At 42.1% G+C, this 20,675-nt stretch overlaps 1 protein-coding gene across 2 annotated transcripts in view; it reads right to left on the bottom strand.

The window, feature by feature from the left end:
- Positions 1–20,675, bottom strand: part of LOC124795339 (neuronal acetylcholine receptor subunit non-alpha-3-like) — a 166,480-nt gene that overhangs the window by 130,632 nt on the left and 15,173 nt on the right. The window contains exons 2-5 of one of the 2 annotated variants that reach the window (XM_047259327.1): positions 17,809–17,955; positions 16,812–16,963; positions 2,129–2,173; positions 1,921–2,024 (exon numbers count right to left, since the gene is read on the bottom strand). In XM_047259327.1, the coding sequence (XP_047115283.1) occupies positions 1,921–2,024; positions 2,129–2,155 (131 nt within the window). In that variant the 5' untranslated portion in view covers positions 2,156–2,173; positions 16,812–16,963; positions 17,809–17,955. The remainder of the gene's footprint in view (positions 1–1,920; positions 2,025–2,128; positions 2,174–16,811; positions 16,964–17,808; positions 17,956–20,675) is intronic. The other variant, XM_047259326.1, reaches the window with a different exon arrangement.

Raw genomic sequence — 20,675 nt, 5'->3', positions numbered from 1 at the left:
TATTTTTAAGAATATACATTTGTAGCATAACATTACATGGTACTTAATCACGGAGTGCGGAACATATAGGAAAGGAGAAAATCGAAGCGTCTGAAAGTGGGTGTTGCAAAATGGTTTTCCAGGTTTTGTGGTTTGGTATGATAAGAAAAGAGGAGGTTCTTCGCAGAATTGGCGAAGCAAGGGACATTTGGAAAACACCGACTAGTCAAAGGGACAGGATGATATCACATGAGTTAGAACTTGCATGGTACTAGAGGGAGCTGCAGAGTATAAAAACTGACTGAGGAGACGGATATTGGAATATCACCAGTCAATAACTGAAGCTGTAGGGTACAAGTACTACTCAAAAATGAAGAGGATTTAATGCGTCTAGCATTACGTTCGCGGTCCATGTTTGTTTCATAAATTTAAGAGTATATCAGGGGAATTGTTTCAAATGGTTCAAATGGCTCTGAGCACTATGGGACTCAACTGCTGAGGTCATAAGTCCCCTAGAACTTAGAACTACTTAAACCTAACTAACCTAAGGACAACACACACATCCATGCCCAAGGCAGGATTCGAACCTGCGACCGTAGCGGTCGCGCGGTTCCAGACTGTAGCGCCAGAACCGCTCGGCCACCAGCGGCCGGCGGAATTGTTTCGATAAGTGACATCATGTTTTGGAAGGAGTTTGTTTCTGTGTAGATAATGCTCGTTACGAGGCAGATTTCCTTCTCCAAAGAATAATGTAGTTACTAATGCCAATCAGTACACTTTTAAGGGAAGTATTTAGTGGAACTATGCAGCTGAAGGTCATAGTGTAAAATTTCGTGGGAAGGACAGGAAACGTGCTAAATATGAAGTCGAATATTTTCGACGGGAAACGAGTACGCATTGCTTTTCTAGTCAAGGATTTGAATAGTGAAACTGCACAGTATTGACATCCGAACGTTCATATTTAGATAATATCTTGATTTCATTTTAAAGACACGAGATCAAGTAAATAACTAACTCATTAATACTCTTGAGAACAGTGAATATATACATTTGGAAATGGAGTGGAGTTTTTGTTAAAATTTGGTAAACGGAAATACCGTGTGGCTAGGTCCTCCTGTCGGATACACCGTTCGCCTTGTGGAAGTCTTTCGAGGTGGCGCCACTTCGGCGACTTCGTACCGATGGGGATGAAATGATAATGATAAGGACAACACAACACCCACTCCCTAAGCGGAGAAAATCTCCGACCCAGTCGTGAATCGAACCCAGACCGTTAGGTACGACATTCCTTCGCGCAGACTACTCAGCTACCATGAGCGGACGTTAAAATTTGGTACTGAGCTATAATCGATCAGTTTCTGCATATATATATATATATATATATATATGTGTGTGTGTGTGTGTGTGTGTATTTCCTTACTTTTGATTAGTTTTATGCCACGGTACTTATATAGATGCTAACAGTAATGTCACTGAAATTAAAGTTAGAAATTACTTACAAATATGTGGAAAGGAAACATTAATGCCTTCTGTCGAATGGCAACCCTGTACTTTTCAACTGGTTGTACTGATCTACCACGAGGCCAATGAAATAAAAAAAATGGAAGCTCCAAAGTTACTTCAATACTTCAAAAGATACGAAGTTCCAAATAATTACCATGCTATAAAATAGTAACCCTTAAAATGTTAGCATTCTTTATTTATTTATTGACTCATTAATGCCGTTTCTTTGAATATCTACAAAGTTTTAAACGTGTGTTCAGTGAAACAGTATTGTGGTGCTCATGACTGGACAGCATTAACTTATTGGTCTTAAATATGTTTTGGTGGTGAGAGGGGTGCATTTATTTTCTACTAGAAAGGGACAAATATAAGAAATATTGGAGAAAGTGGATGCACTTGATGAACATTGCTTTTAGTCCCTGTGTCAATGAAACTCACCTATGTAGAACTCCTAGGTCAGGTGTCCAGATCTCGTCAGTATAAACGTAAACATTTTTTACTACGTCACTACCAGTCCAAGATAAGCGTGAGTCCGTCCAAGCCTGTGGACAGAAGGAGAGCACTATTACTAAATCTAACTAGGTTTTGGAAATGTCAAATAATTACTTACATAATTGAAGATATAAATATAATGTGTTCTACTCACAATGTAAATCAGGCCTTCAACCTTCATAACCCGCGCGTATCCATACTGAAACATTATTACAATAAGAAAAATCTGTGGAAAAATGGGCGACACGACTTACAATTTACAGCAATTTTATATTATTCTTTATATATTGTTATTTACTTTTTAATGGGTACAGACTTACGATCACGACAGTAGATATACATGGTATGAATATAGCAGAAACATACAACAAAAACCGCCAAGTGCCTACGCTGATACATAGTACTTACATAAAATATCGCAAGTCTTAACTAAATATTTTAAATAATTTCTTCATGCTGGGGGTCAAAGCCTGCACAATATTGTTACGTCACAGAAAATGTATTTAGCTTCATCAGATTAAAATTAAGACTTCTTCCCTGGTAATGCAAGAACCCTTATAACGGATAATTGCCTTAGCCCAGGACGTTGACCTATCTAGCGCCAGTACACCAAAATGATGTCATAGGGGGAGTGGTTCCGTCACTGCGGTGACAACGCACTCTGAAGTGAGAAACCTTATTCAGAAGGTAAGTACTCTCATTGAGGAAACTGACGTAGCGGAAGGAGCTAGCCAACGCCTCTGAAGCGTGTAGTTGTGTAATATTACAGCTCTGGCTTGTTTCCTCTATGAGCTGACAAAACAAGAAGGTCAGAGGTAATGAGGTCATCGACAGCCAGTGTCGACGACTAGCTATGTCGACGTACTCCTTTTCGGGGGTGGGTGTGCTCTGTGGAGGGGAACTGGCCAGCAGACACTCAAAAATATTCCCCAAATCGCTCAATCTCTGTTTGACTCAGAAATTCTCAGACAGTCACCAGGTGTGTACACAATGTCGAACTAAGCCGCCTGTGCCAGACACTAAGACCACGCACGGTACACAATGATATAGCCAGTCACCTATTCCGGATTTAGGCTCCGGAAACATCAGGTATCCGCCTGAACGGAAGATTGCACGCAGACTACGTGGCGTCTTCATACTGTCAGGTCACCGACTTGCTCACTGCTTCGTTAGAGTGCACACTTTCTGGTGGAGCGTGTGTTCTGATCCAGACCGATAGCTGCCTGCTAGCTTGCTGTTTCCCTCAAGTCCTGGTGGACCCCCTTGTTGCTGATCTTCGGCCAGAGCAAGTGCACGCCTTCGAAAATGAGAATGTTGAGGTCGACGGTTCGAATACTACCGTATCCTGAACTGTATTCTGTGCTCGAGTTGGGCTGGCAGTCTGATCAGGACTGTTGCGCACCAACTCACGTTCTCTACCAGCGCCGGCATTCTGATGACTACATCGTATGACGCGACTCAAGCACGGCACTGCCCAGGCGTCTCTGTTGACGACGGCACGCTGCGCTGTCGAACTCACTACGGCGTCATCTCTTCCAGAGGCGACTCTACTCTGTATCTCCTATGAATAAATGTCTGATTCTACCACGAATGTACCAGGGGCTCACCGCTCCATTCCAGTAACCACCACTCGCAATCCGTGTGAAGGAGCCAGCGTTAGATCTTGACCTTTGCTCAGCCGTTTGGTCACCATCTGTGCCTTCTGAAATGTTATTCCATGATCGCAAAGGTACTTTACAGGATCTAGTTTATCTGCATGCACTGATCATCTGAAAATGGTCTTAGAGGTTTCAATTGGGTGAACATAAGATGAGTGTACTCTATATAATGAATATAATGAGAGAGACAAGAAATAGCATCACCTAACAATTTCTTATAATTATTGAAATATTTTGTCGGAGTACGATTTATCTGGATGTGAGAGAAAATAGAAAACAGGTTAGCAAGAAAGTATGTGAATAGCACTGTACATAGGCCCACAGCTAAGATGTCAGTTACTGTGTGTGTTACGTTAACAGTCCGAATTTGCTTTTAATTCAGCACAGATAAATCGCCACTGTCATCTTTCCACAGTTAAAAGACCAATGGCGCCTCAGGAGGGAACGGTTAAATCTTGAGATGTTTTAGAATAAACTGCAAGCATCGTCTCAGGAAAGGCTGCTAAATTTGTATTTATACGCTGTGCTGAAATTATGTTTTTGCGGTGTGAAATATGGTAGGAGAAGCTGCAGAGTTGCAGAAAGTGAGTTTCATGCTCAGTTCTTAATAAAACTGCAGCAGCTGATTATTTCACTGTGTAATAATCTGTAATGATTCCATCTGCAGCAGTCCAGTAGGCTAAGTACGTTACTAAGTAATTTCAGGCAGTTATTGCGTACAGTCCCTACATCCCACACTACTGGAATAACCACAATGATCCCAATTGTCTTTCCATAAACTGTTTAATGTTTTTCGACGGTCCGGAAGCCTTATCAAGATCGATTAATGGAAGATTCAAGTAAGATCAGTGCACTTCAGAATGTCTACTTGCAGTCAGCATGATATCGACATCTAGAGTAACTTTAATCATCTGAATCCAAGACATGAACGTCCAAAATCATTCAACAAACATGTTAGTCTTATCGACGAACATCACACATTATGTCAATTGTGGCTTACGTAGAGGGATATGAGCCTTTCTTAATGTGGGCAGAGAGGGGTGTGAACCTGTCTTAGTGTGTACCGTCAGGGAGGTGTGAAAATTATTCAGGTACAATCAGTAGTGCCCACTATTAACGTACGGTTATTTTTGAAGCACCGATATAGAGGTAATTGTAGTAGCGATAGTTGTGATAGGATGTCAGAATAGGTGGTGTAATTAGGTATGTCACCATATAAGGCAATGATGGGGTGAGTTTATTATCTGTGCTGTCAGACTGAAGCCAAGTTGATGTCCACTGATAAATCATAAATATGTGACAGTAAGGTATTACTCCATCAAGCGAAGGAGCTGTGTTGTGTAGTGAGCGTCCAGGATCGGACGTTAGTACTGAAGTCAGCATGTGGCCCTCGCCAACGGTGCCAGCTCGCAGTAGTAAGCGAGGCACAGTACTGTTGTCAGGACTATGGTAGCGAGGAAGAGCGGAAGAACAACGTCAGAGTACAGACTTCGGTGGCAACCAACTATGCCGACCTTTACAGGAGTCGGCTGAGGTGGCTGGCACACACCTGTGGCTCAGTACTTCAGTGGCTAGCGCTCACCTACGGCTCAGTAAATGAAATTTTTTTTTTTTGAGTCATCTGTCTTTTGACTGGCTTGATGCGGCCAGCCACGAATTCAACTCCTGTGCCAATCTCTTCATCTTAGAATAGCACTTGCAACCTATGCCCTCAGTTATTTTCTGGATGCGTTCTAACTTCTGCCTTCCTCTCCAGTTTATGCCCTCTACAGCTCCCTCTAACACCATGCAAGTCATTTCCTCGTGTCTTAACAGATGTCTTATCATCCTATCCCTTCTCCTTGTCAGTGTTTTCCACATAATCTTTTCCACTCCGATTCTTCACAGACCCTCCTCACCTTATCAGTACACCTAATTTTCAACATTCGTCTGTAGCACCACATCTCAAACCCCTCGACCCTCTTCTGTAGCGGTTTTCCCTCAATCCATGTTTCAGTAACAGTACAGTCTCAGAAATTTCTTCTTTTATTTATTTATTTATTGTTCCGTGGGACCAAATTAAGGAGAAATCTCCATGGTCATGGAACGAGTCAATACATGAAATTATAACACGATAGTAGAAACAGATAAAATGAAATATAAAAAACCTATTCAGGCGACAAGTCGTAAGTTTATATAAAGAAAATCAACAATGTAACACTGGAATTTGCTTAATTTTTTAGCTCTTCCAGGAGCTCCTCGACAAAATAGAAGGGGTGAGCCATGAGGAAACTCTTCAGTGTAGACTTAAAAGACTTTGGGTTACTGCTAAGATTTTTGAGTTCTTGTGGTAGCTTATTGAAAATGGATGCAGCAGAATACTGCACTCGTTTCTGCACAAGAGTCAAGGAAGTGCATTCCACATACAGATTTGATTTCTGCCTAGTATTAACTGAGTGAAAGCTGCTAACTCTTGGGAATAGGCTAATATTGCTAACAACCAACGACATTGAAGAAAATATATATTGTGAGGGAAATGTCAGAATTTCCAGACTATTGAATAGGGGTCGACAAAAGGTTCTCGAACTTACACCACATATAGCTCGAACGGCCCGTTTTTGAGCCAAAAATATCCTCTTTGAATCAGAAGAATTACCCCAAAAAATAATATCATACGACATAAGCGTATGAAAATATGCGAAGTAGACTATTTTTCGTGTTGAGCTGTCACTTATTTCAGATACTGTTCTAATGGTAAATAAAGCAGCATTTAGTTTCTGAACAAGATCCTGGACATGGGCTTTCCACAACAGCTTACTATCTACCCGAACTCCTAGGAACTTGAACTGTTCTGTCTCGCTTATAATATGCCCTTTCTGTCTGATCTTGTTCAATTGTCAGTTAGAAACTGTAAAAACTGAGTCTTACTGTGATTTAGCATCAAATTGTTTTCCACAAGCCATGAACGTATTTCAAATGGTTCAAATGGCTCTGAATACTATGGGACTTAACTTCTTAGGTCATCAGTCCTCTAGTACTTAGAACTAATTAAACCTAATTTACCTAAGGACATCACGCACATCCATGCCCGAAGCAGGATTCGAACCTGCGACCGTGAACGTATTTCATGAACTACATTATTTTGATACTGTTTCAATATTACACACTACCAAGCTGGTGTTATCAGCAAACAGAAATATTTTTGAATCACCCGTAATACTAGAAGGCATATCATTTTTATAAATAAGAAACAGCAGTGGCCCCAACACCGACCCTTGGGGAACGCCCCACTTGCGACTGAACATCACTACCACTCTCAATACTACGGAGAATTACCTTCTGCTTTCTGTTCTTAAAGTAAGAGGCGAACCAATTGTAAGCTACTCCCCTTACTCCATAATGGTCCAACTTCTGCAGTAATATTTCGTGGTCAACATAGTCAAAACCCTTGGTTAAATCAAAGAAAACACCTAGCGTTCGCAACCTTTTATTTAATCCGTCCAAAACCTCACAGAGAAAAGAGAATATAGCTTTTTCAGTTGTTAAACCATTTCTAAAACCAAACTGTACATTTGACAGCAAATTATGTGAATTTAAATGCTCCAGTAACCTTGTATATACAACCTTCTCGATAACTTTAGCAAACACCGATGGCATAGAAATATGTCTAAAGTTGTCAACATTATCCCTGTCTCCCTTTTTATAAAGTGGCTTCACTACAGAGTACTTTAATCGGTCAGGAAACCGACCACCGACCACTCCTAAAGGACAAGTTACAGATATGGCTAAGTACTGGGCTAACATACACAGAACAATACTTCAGTATTCAGCTAGATACCCCGTCATGTCCATGAGAGTTCTTGGTCTTTAGGGATTTAATTATTAAGTCAATCTCCCTCTTGTCAGTATCATGGAGGAGCATTTCAGGTAACAGTCCCTGTTGGGACTAGGTTTCTATTTAGTTCACCTGCTTTATTAAGAAAGTGATTATTAAATACTGTACATATATGCGACTTATCAGTAACATGAACATTCCCAGTACACACTGATTCTATATCCTCGACCTGTCTCTCCAGACCAACCACTTCCTTTACGACCGACCATATGGTTTTAATTTTATCCTGAGACTTAGCTATTCTATCTGCATACCATTTACTTTTTGCCTTCCTAATAACATTTTTAAGCGCCTTACAGTACTGTTTGTAATGGGCTGCTGCATTTAGATTTGTACTGTTTCTAACTTTTTGATATAATTGTCACTTTCTTCTACAAGATATTCTTATCCCTCTAGTCAGCCACCCAGGCTGCCTGTTTGTGCTAGTACCCTGTTTTGAGCGTTCTAACGGAAAGCAACTTTCATAAAGCACGAGAAAAGTCTTGAGAAAAGGATTATATTTATCGTCTACTGTATCAGCGCTATAAACAACTTGCCACTCTTGTTCCTTGACAAGGTTTACAAAGGTCTCTACAGCAACTGCACCAGCTTTCCTACACAGTTGATATCTATATTTAACATGTGTTGCAGCACAAAAATCTTTTAGAGTTAAAATTTGTGGATCATGATCTGAAAGCCTATTCATCTTTTTGCTAACAGAATGTCCTTCTAGTAATAAGAAATGAATAAAAAATGTTGTCTATGGTTGTTCTACTGTTCCCTTGCACTCTCGTTGGGAAGAATACGGTTTGCATAAGATTATATGAATTAAGGAGGTCTACCAGCATCCTTTTCCTAACACAGTCACTTATAAAATTCATATTGAAGTCACCACATATAACAAACTTTTTGTATTTCCTATAAAGTGAGCCAAGAACCTCCTCTAGCTTTAGCAAAAATGTTGTGAAATCGGCGTCTGGGGATCTATAAATAACAACAGTTAGAAGTTTAGCTCCATTAAATTTAATCACACCTGCACAACATTCAAACACCTTTTCAGTGCAGTACTGTTGGCAGTGGGCGCGACCACTCCTGACACCAAATCTGTAGGCACCCCGGTGGTCCCGGTCGCCTACGGTGGACTGGATGGCCCCACGGTGACCTCTCCAGTTGTCAGGATGCTAGGAAATGGCTGTAGAAGCGCCAGAAACGCCAAAGAAACATAATTATAACATCTTTATTCCTGCCGAGTACAATGTGGCTTGGTGATACCAACGACTTTCCCCGAGTCCTCGCTGACTCGTAGCGATGACACCAGATCCAGGCCGCACAGTCTTGCCAGCTCAGCGCCGCGTGCTGTGACGTAGCCGTGGAATGCCCTTACTTCGGCCGCGCGTGGCTGGCGGCACCCGGCTGAGCGGCGGCTCGGCTGCGGACAGCAGGCTGGAGCGCGTGAAGGCTCCGGGTTGGAGTCCCGGTGCTGTCAGCACGAGAAGCGTTCTCGTAATGCGTAGTGTACTCTATCCCACCCCGTCTTCTTCCCTGCTCCTCCTGGTGGCTCGTCCGCGGTGGACGGGCGGAACGGGCTGCAGTTCCCCAGCGTCGTCGGCTCACCCGGTTGTGACGGCGGATGCACAGGGCCTAGGCCCCGCACGATCTCGCCGACGGCTCACTGATGTGGTCAGCATTGGCGGCGAGCGAGTGTGCCGCGATGTCTGCTAGTCCTGGGTCGATGATTGACAGCGGCAGCAGAGAGGACCAGAGCCGGTACTGTCCCCTCACGTCTGCTGCAGGATGGGCCGCCCTTACAGCAACATCTCCTTAATAAAGATTAACATGTCGATCACCAAGCTGAGCGCTATGCAGCGACCCAGTACACATCTAACTGCAAGTCTAACTGCGAGTGCGAGTGCGAGTCCCCTGCTGCTATCAAAGCTGGCGTATTTAAAGGAAGCACGAGCGGCGTCCTGACGTCATGCTCGTTTGTAATGACCGCATTCGTTCCACTTATACTGCTGATTCATCTGTCGTACTCGCCCCTTAGGTGTTCTTGCGACAGAGTTACGTGTTGTAACGACAGACGTACGCGAAGTTGCGAAATGCAGTACAGCTGACGCTATACTTCTGTCTTGCACTCTACGAAAGTCTCCGTCTAACGCAAACACGCGTGCTAAGCAATTCTCTCTCGCCTGTTGTGTGTAACCCGGCCATTGCCCCTGCGTGACGACACATTCCATACATGTGCAATCCTCTTAGTTCTTGGCTAACTTACTGCCTCTGGCTCTCGGCATAGGCAACGAAACTTTGACAATATTCCACGTTTCCAACCCTCTATTATTCCGCGACACTACAGTACTTTGAAACATCTATTGACTCAAATGGGATGCCGTTTTTCACGTACATGGCTACTCCCCCATCGCAAAGAGCTCCTAGAAAAGCTGCCAGCCAACCAGTATCCTGGTAAAGGAAGCCTCTGAATTGTCTCCTTATTTAAGAAGTGTTCAGATATAGCAATAATTTCAGAGTCAACATCTATAAGCTGTTCACTAACTTTATCTCTAATACCTTGTATATTTTGATGAAATATACTAATTCCCTCTTTACTCGGATACCTAAGCTTTGTCAAAAGTGGTATCTTTGTTAGAGAGACTTCCCTTAAGCAGGAATACCTATCAGCTGACTTCAATCTAAAAAAGGTGCAGCTCTAACACCCACTACCGCAGGAATTTTCCCATGAGTGATCCCACCACCCCCACCTATGCTGTCACCTATAAGCTTTGCCAACCTCCCCTTCCCATACCTGTTGAGGTGCAGGCCATGTCTAGTGAAAGCCGTACTGCTGATAGACTCCACCGACACCACTGAAATGTGACCCATGCTTTCTGTCATCAGTGCACCCCCAAGTCTCATGTATTAAGATGAGGCCGATCGTGACGCTGAAACAGTTCCACGAAATGCACATTCGTGTTGCCAGTCTGAGTGGCTATCTTTTCCAGGTCACCATCTATGTCATACTCCCCATCCCTACCAATACTGATACCAGCCCCACCCACAATCACTACCTGATCCTCTTTAGTAAAATTCCTACATAACCCCCCTATGTTAACAGTCACCTGAGCCAATGCTGCATTAGGCTTCACAATGCTGGTGACCTGGTACTCACTCCCCAACACTTCCTGCAACTGCTGACCTACGCCTCTTGCCATGAGAACAACAGCAGAACCTTCTTCTTCCTCTTCGACTTTGCAACTGTCCTAGCCACCGTAACTGCTGAGGTATGCTGCATTCTTCCTACATCTACAGCTACTACAGATTCCTCTCCACTAGACTCTGACAGTTGGTCATATCTATTGCAAACACCAATAGTAAAACTATCTGAAAATCATCTTCTCCTAGCAGATCTCTTGCCAACAGCCAGCTCCCATTCCCCAACCCCCTTCTCCCTCCTCATCCTATCTAGTTCCTCCTGTGCGTTTTTCAACTGCACCTGAAGGGCACAGATCTTACGCTCCTTCAAATTAAGATCTATTTTTGGTATTAGTAGCCTTTCCTGGCCACGAATAACATTTTTGCCATTGCTAGTCTGCTTTTGATGTCCTTCTTGCTCCAACAATCATTGTGTATTTTGCTGCGTAGGTAACCTAGTTCCTTAACTTTATCTGCTTGGTGACCATCAATACTGATATTCATTATCTTGCTGTACTCATTTCTACTACTCATTACCTTCGTCTTTCTTCGATTTATTCTCGGTCCAAATTCTGTACTCATGAGATTGTTCACTCCATTCAGCAGATCATGTAATTCTTCATCACTTTCACTCAGGATAGCAATGTCATCAGTGAATCGTATCATTGAGATCCTTTCACCCTGAATTTTAATTCCGCTGCTGAACCTTTCTTTTACGTCCATAATTTCTTCTTCGATGTAGAGGCTGAACAGTAGGGGTGAAAGACTAGGTTCCTTACACCCTTTAATCCGAGCACTTCATTCGTGGTCGCCCACTCTTATTATTCCCTCTTCGCTGTTTTACTTATTGTATATTACCCTTCTCTCCCTACAGATTACCATTTTTTCCTCAGAATTGCAAACATATTGCAGCATTTTAGATTGTCAATTTCCAGGTCAACATATCCCATGAATTTGTCTTGATCTTTCTTTAGTGTTGCGAGTGTCTCTCTATAATATGTTAGATTTTAAGCACAGAACGAGGATAAGGTGTTAGTATAACAAATCGCGGAGGTTTGGGAGTAATGTTTTCCAGAAAACTCTAGATCTCGAAAGTGTAACGTGGCATAAGAGAGATGTTTTTAATTGTTTACGTGCGTTACGTTTTCCACCAAACCTGCAATCTTTGTTAACCAACTAATTCTTTGTTTCATATACTGTATTGTTTAACTGGAAGTTATTAACTGACTTTTCAAATAACTGTGTTGATAAACTCTTCCATTTCCCTGATCAATGTATTATTCACCTGTGTTCCGTGGCAGAAAATGCTGTTTTGAGTTTGTATTCTTTCTTAGTAAATGTAAGTTCAGATTGTATCCTGTTCAATGGTCACGGACAGGGCTGGTTGTGCAGTAAATGTTGAAGTTATCTTGATGTTCGCAACTGATTCATTGATGTATCCTCATTTTGTGATTACTCATGTTTTAGAAAAATCCTTACAGCAATATCGATTCACATTTTTGGTTGTTATTCTGATGCTCCATATCTGTATATAGAAAACTGAGTTCATAGTTTGTGCATTTTTGCTCACAAAAAAGTCCTTAGCACAGTATTGACTGTACCTGAATAGTTTGTAACTAAAAGACACTGGCTGAAAGACAATGATGCCAAAAGGCTAAGGTGTAACATGTCGGTGACATTATGTGTCGCTTCAGACCACTCCAACGCACAATTTGTGTTCATTCCCAGAAGTGCTGTATTCGTTAAGATGTATTTGTTATTTTATTCTTCAAAATGAAATTTATGGCTTTTATCCTTACAATGAATAGAACGCTATTGCGTATTGGTTGATTGTAAACTTCCTTGAGAGTTTCAGATCCCTTCTTTGCAAGGAGTTCTCCAGTTTTCTCAAGTGCCACAATATTACTGTCATTAGCGAAGAGAATTTTGTACCGCTGTACTGTAAGGATGCTCCGGTTTACAACCACATGGGTCCTGATATGAAAAGATGTGGCAACCTAGACCATCGCCGGCCGCGGCGGTCTAGCGGTTCTAGGCGCTCAGTCCGGAACCGCGCGACTGCTACGGTCGCAGGTTCGAATCCTGCCTCGGGCATGGATGTATGTGATGTCCTTAGGTTAGTTAGGTTTAACTAGTTCTAAGTTCTAGGGGACTAATGACCTCAGAAGTTGAGTCCCATAGTGCTCAGAGCCATTTGAACCAACCTAGACCATCACTCCTGGCTGTAGGGCCATAGCCCGCCAATGTTTGGGGTGTCTCCAGAAACGTCTTCGCTTCTCGTCAGGGTTCATTTCGAGGTGGGCTCATCACCGAAGACAATTCTACTGCAAACAATGACAGCTCGTTATTTTGACGATCTAACGCGTCACTTACACAGAATGATGCACAATATCCCTCAGGAAGATATTTAACTCATCCGAACGAGGAAACGATAACTGTAAACTGTAAAGTTAGGAACATCGTATGCTGTAGTATACAGGTTGGTTGGCGCGGCAGCTGGTACATTGTGTCAGTTGGATGCCAAATGCAAGTCACAGGAACACTGAGATAACCATACTGTCTTTGTTGCTAACAAGAGCAGTACGGGATTCGTTGAAGTGATGTCTCGCTGTGGTCAGCACCTGCAGCACAGTTAGCCTTAAGAAGTGGTATATGCTTACCTCACCATGCGACCCCAGACGGTGATCGGCTTAGAGAGTCACTCTGGCAGACAGACGTGCAGCGGTGAAGTCTGGATGTTGGCACATCAGTGAGAGTGGTGTGGCACAGATGCACTCATGCAGTAGCAGAGTGGACGTGCCCAAGGTTACGTACACTTTGTGATAAAAAGTATCCGGACACTGATAACGACTTACAAGTTCGTGGTGCCCTCCATAAGTAATGCTGGAAATCTGTATGGTGTAGTCCACCCTTAGCCTTGATGACATCTTCCACTCTCGCAGGCATACATTCAGTCAGGTGTTCGAAGGCTTCTTGGGGAATGGCAGGCGATTCCTCACGGAATGCTGCAGTGAGGAGAGGTATCGATATAGGTCGGTGAGGCCTGGCACTAAGTCGGCTTTCCAAAACATCCCATTATAGGATTCAGCACAGGACTCTGTACAGGCCAGTCCATTACAGAGATTTTATTGTCGTGTAACCACTCCGCCACAGTCCGTGGATTATGAACAGGTGCTCGATCGTGTTGAAAGATGCAACCGTCGTTCCCGAATGGCTCTTCAACAGTGGGAAGCCAGAAAGCGGTTAAAACAACAGCCTGTGCTGTGATGGTGTCATGCAAAACGACAACGGGTGCAAGCCCCCCAATAGAAAACACGACCACACCATAACTCCACCGCCTCCGAATTTTACTGTTGACACTACACACGCTAAACAAGACGTTCACCGGGCATCCGCCGTACCCACACCGTCCCATCGGATTGCCACATTGTCTACCACGATTCGTCACTCCACACAAGGTTTTTCCACTGACAAATTGCCCAATCTTCACGTTCCTTACACCAAGCGAGGCGTCGTTTGGCATTTACCGGCGCGATGTGTGGCTTATGAGCAGCCGCCCGACCATGAAATCCAAGTTTTCTCATCTCCTGCCTAACTTTCATAGCACTTGCAGTGGATCCTGATGCAGTTTGGAATTCCTGTGTGATAGTCTGGATAGATGTCTGCCAATTATACATTACGACCCTCTTCGACTGTCGGCGGTCTCTGTCAGTCAACAGACGAAGTCGGCCAGTACGCTTTTGTTCTGTATGTGTGTCTTCGTGTTTCCACTTCACTATCACACCGGAAAACAGTGGACCTAGGAATGTTGAGGAGTGTGGAAATCTCGCGTACAGACGCATGACACAAGTGACACCAAATCACCTGACCAAATTCCAAGTCCGTGAGTTCTGTGGAGCGCCCCATTCTGCTCTCTCACGACGTCTACTGGCTACTGAGGTCGCTGATAGGGAGTACCGGGCAGTAGGTGGCAGCACAATGCACCTAATATGAAAAATGTGTGTTTTTGAAGGTGTTAGGATACTTTTGATCACATATTGCAGCATGTAGGCAGTGGGTCACGTCCAGGTCCGATATCCATGAACACACAGACACCCCATCTGAAGTTGGTACTAGACAGCCAGCAAATGATCCCCAGCTGGAAGTCTGCCATTCTTTTCCCCACAGCGTCAGGCATATGCGCAGCCCACATTCTCGCAGGCCGCGGAGGCAGCATCTAGTAGCCACTATTCGAGCACCCACAGTGGGTCAATAACTGTCGCGGCTTAAATCTCGGAAGTGACTTCAGACAGTGACAGCACTTATAGCTGCGGCATGCAGTGTTTATGGTCACTCGTGCGGACCCTGTTTTGACAGGACATAATTTCTAAAAACGTAGGTCATGGAAGCGGTATGGGACCAGACACGTATGTGGTGTAATCCAAGTCGCCACTGCGACAGTGTGATCCCTCACACTATCCTTTGGTGACTATATTTTAGCCCTGGCACCACTATCAAAGCTGTACGTAAGGTAACGACCCTTGCTCTAGTGCGAGGGTAGAGCCTTCCGTCACAGCAACTCTGTACCATTCTTCCGCCACACAATATTCTCTATAATCTATTTCACATATTCCAATCTATCTGCAACTTTACCTGAATCTCTTATGCCTTTCAAGTAGGAATTCCAAAAGGATTCAGTATGTTTTCCCTCTTAAGAAAGTCAGTATATTGAAGAGATCAGTCACTTTCAACGCATAACTTCAATATTTTACTTAACGTACTGTCTCCTAGTGCGTACACCGTTTCTTAACAGTATTCATCAGTTTGGACTGATTATCATGTTTATCCTCTTCTTCAGCAATCAAGGGTACTAAGACCATTCATGGCCCTAACAAGCTGCTTTTACCACCTCTTGTTTTACTGCACACTACTAACATCCTGAAAAATCTCCTGCGAAGTCCACCTGGGTTGTTTTGTGAACCACCCCACCGAAAAACCTTGATATGCCAAAAGGAGGCGATTTATATGTCTGTCCTTCTTATAAGCCTTGGTATATCAGGGTATTCCTCAGCCTTAAAATATGAGTACCCCTTCTTGTCTTTTTATCAGTTTCATCAAAGTTAAGTTCGACGGCTATGGAAATCGTATTTGTACACTGGTTTTAATCTGCTTAGTGCCACCTGTTGGCTTGATAACAACGTGGTCTCCGTCTTACTTACACTGATCCACATTTGCAGCTTCCCACAGCGAACCTTCTGTTCTTTCCACGCTTAATCAAAATTCTGTAGGCTTTCGCACACAAGGATTATCCCATCTCTTCAGGTGAGAGATAGTTAATGTCGTCGTCACGAATTTAATTCCATTGAGACATACTACGTACGGCGGCACGCTGAAAGGGAATAACTCCTAACTTTTTATGTGAAAACTCTTAACCCTTTTTAAATTTAACGAACATCATTAGCTTTCCCTGCATGTATTATTCATGAGTACACATTTATATCTCGATATAATCATCCTGGTGAAGAACACACTTATCCCACTGAGACACCAGTTTGTTGATACCGTCATTAAAGAATGTGCGATTCTGTTGAGAAAGGCACAACCCAACCTGTGCTTGCATCGCTTCACCACTATCGAACTCAAGTTCTCGAAGGCGCTCTTTAAGTTTTGGATACAGATGACAATCGGATGGGGCAATCCTAGACTGTATGGTGGATAATTAATGACACTGAACCCAAGACTTCAGATTGTTCCAAATGTTTCAGGGCTCGAGTGTGAACTGGTATTTGTCACGCTGAACAAGAGAGTGCTCCAAGTCTGGAGGAACGCTTCAAATTTGAAACTCGGTTAAAGCACGCCATTTCTCAAGCAGCGACATAGTTACATTGCGCACCGGTATGTTACAGGTTACAATTTGGAACTGTCTAGCCGCAGAGAGCTGCAGATACCTAGACATGAAGAATAAAGATGTAGAATGTTAATAACGTAAGTTTTATTTTAAAAAGACTTTAAGCGCTTTCATATTAAAATTTCGGAGAAGTTACTTTCAGTGCGCCTTCGCGTTTATGAAGGAAGAACAAAATCTGAGAAATCCAGGATATAGTGATCACTGCACATATATTCCTTAGGAAAGCGATACGATCCATTTGCAGGAACCTTACCAGATCCACGTTGAGGAGGTTAATGTAGAGTTTCACTTTCAGCTGGTCACCAGGGGGCGGCAGTGCGCGATCGTAGTTCTTGAATAAGGCAGACCGCACTGCCGCTATCTGGGACGCGGAAGCCGAAACCGCTTCCACCGCACGCCGTTCACCTGTCGAGGAAGGAGTATCATACACTGCTGTGTAAAACATCCCAACAGGTGACATCAATAAGACTAACACATACATAAGCAGCTGATGTAGTATAACGATTTCTGTAGGTCATAACGTGAGGAAGGTGTTACAAAAATAAAGAACACAGAAATAGCACCTAATTATTTGATAAATGCTATCTTGAACAGCAGAAACAAATTACATCTGTTTACATTCAGAGCAATGTAAATAGGAAAAAACTCACCTGTAGCTCTATGTATGGGGTAGGATAATAATGGTCAATGGATCTTTTGAAACTGACGGAAAACAAAGAGGGAAAACTAATGTTTGACGTCCTGCCACAGATTAATTGATCAAAAACGTGGCAAAGGTTGTTACTGAACATGGTTGGGGAAAGAGATCAAAATGTCATTTTCCAATCAACGCTCTCGGAAATTAACTTACAAGATGTAGGGAAAAGAAGAAAAGTTTACATATGGATAGCTGGACGGTGATTTAAACACTGTTGCTGCCTAGCATTCGAGCGTATCTATTGACCCCACATCTCTCATTGGATTAGAGTTTATGTCGCATGTGTGTCTTAATGAGCTCCATGTAGTTAGTGATCAAACTAAAGTTTGTTGGGACCAAATTTTGGCAATACAATGAATGCTCGTAAACAGTTGTAGTTTGTTCGAGAAGCTATGTTAAAGAATCTCAGCATGCAACGAGGATATGTTCGTGATGATGATTCTGATTTACTATGTAGTGTTGTTGTAACGGAACAGACCACAGGTACTGTAACAAGCGTACAAAGTTGCCATTAATAATCCGATGCCGAGAATTTGATATTTATACTACTTACCGGTATTTTCACTGTTCTTGTAGGTCAGAGGGGCTTTAACTTGACTTAATGTTGAACTTTCAGATGCGAGTTCCTTTGGGACGTGAAGAGTCCGGTGAACGTCACTCTAGAAGTTATTGCTTGAAACTGGCCAGTTAATAGTTTTATCTGTAGTAAAGAACAATATCATTAATTGTGGCAAAGAAATCTACTGCAAGTATCGTCCGTATAATATTCCGCTGGTCATAAAATTTGTGAGGTGCAGATCTCAAACAGATCTGCTCATCCTAAATCTATTTATGATACTGTTAAGAGATCTCCTCAGGCAAAACGTGTTAATGACAGTGATAACATTACAAATCTCATTGACTGTCGCTGATTTAGTGCCACCATCTGTAGCGCTTTTTGCTATCTGTCATTTCGCTCGTTGAAAGTGTGTAACGAAATTTTACACACTAGCTTCCAACTAAAGAAGTCGAATTGCGCAGAGCAGATACGTCTCCACCCAGCCCAAATGTATCTCTATGCTTCCAACGGACTAAATATTATTTCAGTCATGAACCACAGCTTTGATAAACAGAAAATTTTATATAACTATCCAAGAAACTGTTAAGAACTTCATTTTTCTGAAAGTAGTTTCGACTATTGCCTCATCATCTGGCATAGTAAAGCCTACGTATCTGTAGGTACAAACTGTGTTACATTAACACCTAATGTTTTGGAAGCAAGTGATCCCCCTTTGTATCCACAACAATAACTACAAATTCGGCACATTTTGTGATTATGGATACCTGGCATAAATTTTGATGTAAGCTTTCACGTTTTCCAGATAATGAGACTTTTGCAAGAACAAACAAAAATACCTAGTAAAGTTACCATATGTGCAAGTACGCCATTAACAAAATAAGTAAAAGCTTTATGTGGGCAAATTTATAATTTCGAACATGTTGTTATTGAAATGTTCTGGAAATATGTGCGTCTGTTACTGATGACAACCTATTCACTTCACAATTTCTGACGACTAACTCATCCTTCCAGAGAATGAGGATGACTGGAACTACATGGTTAAAAAGCTGCACACAGATTATCTTAAATGTATTTCAAGCATTAACTTATAGGAAGTGCAGTATTTGTTTATTGAAAGAGTGGGCCAAGGCCTGACGTTGTATAACGAACCAGTGAGGTCTGTGAAATCTTCTTAATATTTTATTATTAACAGTGATGGATTCAATAAAATCGAATATAAGAACCACATTGGCGAAGGCATACTAGCAACCAAATCATTAAGTGGAGTTTTATGGAACACACACACACACATTACATCAGAAACGAAGTTGTGACATATAAACTATTATAGAAAGCATAGTATTATACAGAGAAACATACGTAGTAACGTAAAGAATTAAAATGAACTTACTGGCAATGGAGGAGGCATTTTGGAGGTGGTGTTGTACGTTGAAACTACGGAATAAAATTAAAAATGAAGACATACGCAAGACAATAAACATTGGCATCCTGCAGTGGATACAATGGAAGCTAAACGAATGATATGGTATCTGCATGTATGCTGTTTGGATGAGGACAAATGGACTAAGGAAATGAGACTAAGAGAATGATGGAACGGATTAAAATTAATACAAGAGGAAGAGGGGCCAAGAAAACATCAAGTAAAGAGGTTGTGACGAGCGTTATGTAGTAGAGGTATTTTCAGGAGGAGGATTGACAAGATATGAGACTTAAGATAATTGCAGTACGACTGCATTCTTGTATTTAATCGAAATAAAAAATTTTTCCGGAAGAAAAACACCCAGCCCTACCATTAATCGAAAGTTCCGCGGGAAACATCTTGTCACTCTCTAAGAGTCTAGTTAAACATTTAGTTTTTGTTACCCTAAAATATTAATTTAACTTTTGAAGACTAGATATTTAATCTCAGACTGTGATTCGAGAAGGGCGACAAGCGCAAAAACTTTTTTTATAACGTAATCGACCAATAAAAATCTGTAGCACGTTTGCAAATGGTGAACAAGATCCAAGCCACCAACCGGCTTCGTATTCCAGAGAATGAAGTAAACAGAAGATTGTTGTGGATGCGTTAGAGGCGGCGAATGAAGGTCTAAGATCCAGCAGTACTAAATCCACATCAAGCCGTTGGTTTCTCAAGAATTAGGAAAGGTGTTATGACATTGTAATAATCTTTGTATTATATTTATTCTGGACTGGCATGTTTTGTTTCGGCAGGCCAAGGCATTGGAAATGTGGCAACCTATTTTGCTTGCCCTTTTAATTCTATATGGAGTCGATTACACAGAGTCATATAGTTCAGGAAGGAAGTAATCAGAATATTTAGGGAACCCGAGGCGAAAGGACTGCAGGACATGTGTGAAGAAATTGAAAAACGAAACAGTCTTTAGCAAGACTCATTCAGTGTATAGAAAACTTAACACAGCTTTCAATTAAATTTAAAAAAAAAAAAAACATTGACGTCAAAATTAGGGGAACAGGAGAGCCAGTAAAAGTAAAGTGAAACTTCCGCCGTAAAATCTAGTAAAGAGGCTGTTATAAAATTATCACCCACACAGTCCCGAAGGTATCGAAGATCGATAAGTGTGAGAGCTGCCACACAATAAGTTTAACAGGTATTGTGGGCATGTTGACGATAAGATTAACACACAGAAAAATGGAAAACAAAATTCAAGATCTGTTCGACAATAAATTGTTTGGCTTTATAAAAGGAAATGCCAACACAGAGGGATTTCTGCCATTTCATTCGATAACGTGAGCAAGTTTAGGAAAATGTAAAACATGTTAATAGCACTTCTTGACGTAGAAAGAGCGTTCAGGAGTGCAAAATGTTGCAAGGTGTTAAAAATTATCATACAGTGTTA

Source organism: Schistocerca piceifrons, chromosome 4, assembly GCF_021461385.2.
Source record: "Schistocerca piceifrons isolate TAMUIC-IGC-003096 chromosome 4, iqSchPice1.1, whole genome shotgun sequence".
In the NCBI taxonomy this organism is placed as follows: Eukaryota; Metazoa; Arthropoda; class Insecta; order Orthoptera; family Acrididae; genus Schistocerca; species Schistocerca piceifrons.
The sequence above is the reverse complement of the archived record's forward strand: the minus strand, read 5'-3'. Positions and strand labels throughout refer to the sequence as shown.